The 6,883-nt window shown below is 44.2% G+C and overlaps 1 protein-coding gene across 2 annotated transcripts in view; it reads left to right on the top strand.

Annotated features, from left to right (window-relative positions):
* ARIH1 (ariadne RBR E3 ubiquitin protein ligase 1) overlaps nt 1-6,883 on the top strand; it is a 55,501-nt gene that overhangs the window by 13,752 nt on the left and 34,866 nt on the right. The window contains exon 2 of one of the 2 annotated variants that reach the window (XM_015427439.1): nt 4,498-4,565. In XM_015427439.1, the coding sequence (XP_015282925.1) occupies nt 4,558-4,565 (8 nt within the window). In that variant the 5' untranslated portion in view covers nt 4,498-4,557. Of the gene's footprint in view, nt 1-4,497; nt 4,566-6,883 lie in introns of those variants that run through there. The other variant, XM_015427438.1, reaches the window with a different exon arrangement.

Genomic DNA, 6,883 nt, shown 5'->3' with positions numbered 1-6,883 from the left:
TAATTTTTTGCGAATTCTCAATGCCTGAGAAAAAAAATTTTGTCCCCCCCCCCCCAGAAACCCCCTCCCCAAGAAATTTTGGGAAAATTGAAATATATGCCATACTTGACTGTCCTATCAAACCTAAACTAATTTTACTGCTTTAACAACATAAAATGTATCATTTATAATGTATAGAATTGCCATGTTTGACATATTTGTGAAGTCCTACAGTTACAAATGCCTTAGTTTTGTCCAAGCAAAAATACAGATATGGCCAGTACTTGAGAGAGGACTGCAAGCTGATACACCCTGTGCTGTTTCAGCAGCCCATGTACTTTAAATTTTGCTGTCTGTTTAACAAGAGCTAAGTTATCAGTGCAAGTTTCAGTCTCCCTCTGAAGCTTCGGTGCAGTTTCTGCCCCACCTCCCTCTGAGCCCCCCACCCCACAAGGACGTAGTACAATAAGCTCTCTTTTGCCTAGCCTGTGGGTAAGTGTGTGGCAGTGGTTTGAGCGAGAGGTGAAATGGTCAACCAAGGCAGGTCAAAAGGACAACAGAAGGCCTGCAACTGTTGAGAATGAAAGCTCTCCATGCTCCCCTCATGAAGATTAGGTATCCTCCTAGGGGCAGAAATGCATCTTGGATTTAAGACCTGTATATGTGTACAGTATTGCCTCTTAGAAAGCATTTCACTCATTTGGAAAGAGAAAATATTTCATAGGGGTTATTTTTTTCAGTACTTGCCAAAATGTCCAGTTTTTCCATCAGAGAAGTTGAAAAGAAGTTCACAGGGGAAAATACTCTGTTTTCTGAATCCCCCCCCAGCCTTCGTATCTCTAGATGGTTGTAGAATAGTGGTTGTGTCAGTGCCCAGACTTTCTCCAGGTTTGAAGCCTTAATGACTGATCATATGGGAGGGTTAAGCATGTGTGTCTGTCTGAATTCTGAGAAATGTCTTATTTGAAAAATTGCGGTGATGAGGGCAAGAGAATGGATGGAATCATCTTTTTTTTTTTTTTTGGTATTTTTTGTATTTTTGTATTTGTGTGTGTGTGTGCGTGCCCATGCCTGGAAGTCATGGCGACCTCTGGTGACTCCTACTGGGGCATGGAGGACATTCAGGGAAGTGGCTTGATAGCCGCCATCCCCTGGTGTTCCTTGGAGGGTCTCCCTTCCAAGTACTTCCCAGAGTTGGCCCTGCTTAGCTTCCAAGATCTGATGAGATCAAGCTTGCCTGGGCTATCCAGGTCAGGGCTGGATGGAATGATCTTGTGAGTTTTCTGCGATAAATGACATTGTGGTCTAAATCAGTTCATGCCATGTATCTACCTTGGCATCAAGTTTAAAAAACGAGAACGCGGTTATGTTTTTGTCCCCAGGTATGCAGAAAAATCTGTTTGGTGTTTGTGTGGCCCCGATCTGCAGATTTATCTATTTATTCCTTTGATTTATAAACCGCCCTCCCCTGCAAGCAGGGCTCAGAGCAGTGGACGGCAGTTCAGATAAAAATTCCAAATAGACAAATTCGCATTCAGATGAAAACATTTAAAAGCGACCGAAGGATACAGGGATTTCATTCGGCAGAGAGCTCTCCCTGGTCGGAACCAGGGTCGAAAAAACCCTGGCTCTGGTTGAGGACAGCTGGATATTTTTCTGGCCAGGGATCACTAGTAGATATCTGCAGATGGGGGCAAGGCTTTGCTATTAGATATAAAAATTGATGGCATCCGTGTTTAGCTTAATTTTAATGCAGCTGTTGGCTGTATCAATGTTGTGTTTGAGGAACTGAGGGTATTTATTAGCAGCCACCCTGAACTGAGGGTTTGGTATAGAAATAAATCGAATAAACAGACTATATTGTGGCCAGAGACACCACCCCCTATAGGGGGTGGTGCCAGAGATCATTGCATTATTCTCCTAGTAAACATAAATTTCTTTTCAGCTGCAAGCCAATTTTTTTCATTACCCAGAGGAACATGGGGAACTTGATTTTTAAATTGGTTGTCTTTTTTGCCCCTGCTACCTTTGGAGGCTTAGATTGGTTGTAAATCTAAAACTACCCTGCTACACAGAGGTGGTACAGTCCTGCAAGGAGTGTACCATGTGCAATTGGTAAACACTTGAACTGGCCGTTGAGTACCGCTAAGCTGAGTTTGCCTGGGATAGGTTTCTCAAGGTCATTACAAAAGAAGGTGTGGCTTGCTATGCAGACCTCACACTATCCCCAGTTAAAGTACAGGTGTAGAAGTCTTGTATGGGGACATTAAGGCAGGCACTGTGTGCTCCTCTATGCTTGGTTTTTCTAGGAAATTTGGGGTGCTTTAGAGAGAGCCATCACTTTTTAAAGCCATAAATTGGATCCTGCAGGTGGTTCCACTGTGGTGCTTTCCTCGCTCCTCTCATGTTGTAGGTTTTCTGCCGGTGGAAGGAACCTCCTTTGTCAGAGGAAGGTTCTTTGCGGGTGCCAGGGCACCATGCTGGGGACTCCTGCTATAGAGACACTACTCCTTCTTTGGGCTTAGGTGCGCAGGCCCTACTCTTCTGCTGGTTTGTCAAAATAATCTTCTGGTGCACCTAAATTTCTGTTCAGGAAGCCGGAGGTGTTTCTCCAGACAGTCACTCATGCTTCCTGATACCAAAACCTGCTGAAACAACCCTGTTTCTGTTGATGATTAACCTGAGAAATTTCACAGAGGTTAAAAACTAGCCATTTTAGCTGGCTTTACTTTTGTGTATCAGTCAAAATGCAGAAAAAAAGTAGAACCACTAAATTCTAACACATTGCAAGCGATTTGCTGTAAAATCTATAGGGGAACACTGTGCAAGACATCAGCAGTAGTTCTTTTGCTTTTAGTTAGAACTTAAGGAACAGTTCCATCAGTTTTTCTAAGAATGGCAGCATGCAGTAACTATGAAAGCCAAAAGTCCTTAAAATGCATTGGCATGACATACAATGTGCGTGTCCTGTTTAAGCCTGTGGTTTAGACAGTTGTAGCCCACTGGATTGTAAAGGTCTATGATTAAATCTGCTTTTCCTATGTAACCGTAATGGTATATTAAAATGTACTGTTGGGTTTGGGGGAGAACTGGTTTGATGTAAATGAGAGCCAATCTAGCTTTGCAGGCAATTTGTCTTTTCTTTTGGGGGCTGATCTGTTTTACAGTCCCTTTGCTACTTTGAAGGCTCCCAAAGTCTACTCAGAGGTGTTGGTTGGTTAGGAGTTTATCAGTTGCAAGTTAAGATGGTCCATTCAACAAGAAATTCCTCTGGTTGGAAGGAACAGGAGAGGAGAAAGACTGGGGGCTTGTGTATGATTGAGAAGTGGTGCAGGCTAGGGTTGAGACACAGGATTGATGAGGGGGTTGTAACATGGTGGTAAAGATGATTTGTGTCCAGAAGGCCATTGGTTCAATCCCTGGCACCTGCAGTTAAAGGATCTTGGGTACTAGATGCTGGAAAAAGACTTTGCCTGGAGACCCAGAGAGTCCAGAGCTGGCAGTGAGCGCCAGACGATCTGATTCACTCTCAGGAAGCTTTGTGTGTTCATTTGACACAATTGGTGGAAAGGTACCAAGACTTATTAAATGCCAGTGAATGAATGAGTTCCTCAGAAGCTGTTGGGAGCACCATGAGAATTATTCTAGTCACAGTCCTTTGGTCTAGTTTTAGATGCGTTCTTTATGACGGCCCTTTGCAGATACAGATATTGTCCCCAAAACTCTGGTTCTGCCCATCCTTGGCTGCAGTCACACGGAGCATTTGCCGCGCTGACGATATGGATGGTAGGCGGATTTTCCGGGCGTGATCACACTGCAACATCTGGGAAGCGTAGAGCTCCCGTGGCTAACCCGAGGCTTCCACCGAAGATGCGGAGTAAAAAACTAGTACCTCCGAGGTACTAGTTTCCGGAAACCGCGGGGCAAGGGCGGGCGTCTGATCGCGTTTCCGGTGAACTTACGTGGCATCCGCCGCCCGCCGCTGTTCGTCACACACAAGGGGTTTTTTTGTCTCCCAAGTCTCCGCAGGTTGCGCAACAGCGCCCAACAGCACATGCGCACAAAGAGCGATTGCTAGTGCGATCGTGCGGTGCAGCTTCTGTGCTGCGCTGCAGGATAGCCGTCTGGTAGGCATCTCCCCCCTAACCACGGGACCTCGACTGGGACGTGTGCTCGGGCGGCCGCATGTTAGTTTCCTCTGGGGCAATTAGCCACGGCTCCCCCCCGTGATATCCGGCCCGTGTGACCGGAGCCCTTGTTGAAATTGGCTGTAATAGATACACAGGAAACTCACCTCGATCATATGGAAATGTGTGAGGCACGAAATCTAATGTTAGTCATGCTTTTTCTCCTGGGGCTCATTGTTCGCACAGTATAAAGGGAGTTCAAAGTTCCTTACTCTGTCCTTAAAGTACTGTTGATGCCTAACCTTATTAAACCACCTGTTCTTAAGAGTCGTTTTAAAACTGAGTGCTCAGACTGCTTCTACAATGACTTTCCACCCTTTTTTCTTTCTAGAATCCAGCAACTATCACTAGGATACTCCTTAGTCATTTCAACTGGGATAAAGAAAAGCTGATGGAGAGGTAAGCCAGAACCTTCTCTCTCTCTGGGGCTGTTTTGTTTTGGCTGCCTAAGATGTTCCTGGTAATCTGCTAGCACTCCCATTCTCTGTCCTTAGTTGCAAATCGGTATTCATGAGAAGGTTGCAGCCAGCATCCTTAAGTAAAGGAAATGCAGTCGGGCGCTGTGGATACAAGAGTGCTTCCTTTCAGCTCAAGAGGGGCTTAACTGCATTAGCTGTTTCATAATAAGAGAAATGGTTGTGTTTGGGGGTGGTGGTGGCCTTAGGGTGGGGTTAATAAGTAGATGGCTGCTTCCAGAAGATTGTATTTACATGGTATATAAAAGAAGCTCGGCCTTTAAAAACAAGCAGCTATTTTACTGCATGTGCTTGTCCCAAAAGCATCATCATACTCCTATGTAGCATGAATATACCTCTGAGTTACCAAAAGCAATCTAGTTTTTGGTGTCATTGGTATTCCAGTTACCCTGGGATGGTTGGGCTTATTTAATAATGACTGAAATGGCTTACCCCCAGTCACGTGGACAAAAGTTACTTTCTTTGCATCTTGTTATATTTAAGCACTTCAGTACCTCAGAAAATGGTGTTTAATTATATGAAGTATCGGCAATGTGTGTGCCTGTGTATCTTTGAAAACTGGATATGTGCCAACATGGATGGACTAAGGAGCTGTAAGAAAAAACCCAGAAATTTTTTAACGGTGTTACGGGTTGGACCAGAACCAACAGGTTGAAATTAAATCAAAGGAGTTCTCGGCTAAACATTTGGAAGACCTTCCTGACAGAGCAGTTCTTCAGTGGAACAGGCTTCCTTGGGAGGTGGTGGGCTCTCCTTCTTTGGAGGTTTTCAAACAGAGGCTAGATGGCCATCTGACAGCAATGCTGATTTTGTGAACTTAGGCAGATCACGAGAGGGAGGGCAGGAAGGGTTGCATCCGTGCTTAGTTCTTGTGGCCCTTTCTTACAAGTCCGGGGAAATGCTGATTGCCATTTTGTGGTCAGGAAGCAATTTTTCTCCAGGCCAGTTTGCCCGGGGATTCTGGAGGTTTTTGTCATTTTCTGAGCATGAAATGGGTCACTGGTGTGTGTGTGTGTGTGGGGGGTATTTGTAAATTTCCTGCATTGTGCAAGGGGTTGGACCCTGGAGTTCCCTTCCAATTCTATGAACTATGATGAATTCAGAACCAGGCTGTGTGCTCAAGCCATACAGTATAATGAACGTGTACTGTGTGAAGCAATGTACTTCCTGGTTCTCTTGGCCCTTACAACAAGGTGTACTGTTGGTCCCCCTAGGTCAGCATAGTCCACTTTGGTAGCAGCTCTCCAGGGTTTCGGGCAGTGAATGGTCTTTTTTGTCATATCAGCTATCTGATAACCTTTTAACAGAGAATAGTAGGGATTGAACCGTCTGCTCTACCACAGAAGCCGCCCCTTCGACCAGCATTTATTCCCCTGGTCATATAAACCGGATGTAATAAGTATGTTAGGTAAACACATCTGAATTGAATAGCTGAAAATATTTATCATTTGGGCCCACTTTGTCCATTATTTATACAGTCTTGGACTCTATGAGAAAGGTGGGATATAAATATTTCAGAGAAGTTATTCATTTAAGCAGAATGCAAATTCTGCATTTTTTTTAATCTGCAGGATTTATGTCAGCCTTAAAAGTGCATGTGCCCAATGGGGATCCCGGTTTTTCCTGAGAGTAAAGCATTAACATTGGTCTCTTTGTGTTTTTTTGTGTGTGTGGGAAATCTAAAGTGGCGTCACAGACTACTGGCTGGTATGGGAACAAACACATCCAAGTTGTGTGTTTAATTCTGGTACTCGTGGGAACACCATTGGGATATATTTATTCTGGGTTAAACTTCTGCTTTGATTTGTATAACCCTTCATTCTTCTAACACCTTTGAAGGACCATTTGCACAACTGCTTGATTTGTTTGTATTGAAAGCCTCTTGAGCAAACTGTTTGGAAAATCCCCTGGATTTAAAATGAAAAGCAATTCCAACTTCCAGAATTTCCATCTGAGTCCAAGTCTTGGTTCCCCCTCCCTTATGCACTTCTTCTTAACTGCCGTTGACTCACTTCCAATCTCTCAAGATGCTTTTGTTCCAGTAATACTTTCTAGGAAGTGGTTTCCTTTAGTCTGCATCTAGGTTGCTTGGCTAGGGAATTACTGGGAAATGCTTGTGTATTTGAGCAGTGCAAAAGTTAACAGCGGGGAATTCTTGCCCTTTTATGTTCTAACAAGTTTTGGTGAGTGAAATGCAGGTTTATGATGAGTCAAGGTATGATGGTATCCAGGCCAAGTCGA

The sequence above is a fragment of the Gekko japonicus genome, unplaced genomic scaffold (assembly GCF_001447785.1).
Source record: "Gekko japonicus isolate JY-2015 unplaced genomic scaffold, Gekko_japonicus_V1.1 scaffold2822, whole genome shotgun sequence".
Lineage (NCBI taxonomy): Eukaryota > Metazoa > Chordata > Lepidosauria > Squamata > Gekkonidae > Gekko > Gekko japonicus.
This window is presented reverse-complemented; position numbering and strand designations above follow the sequence as displayed.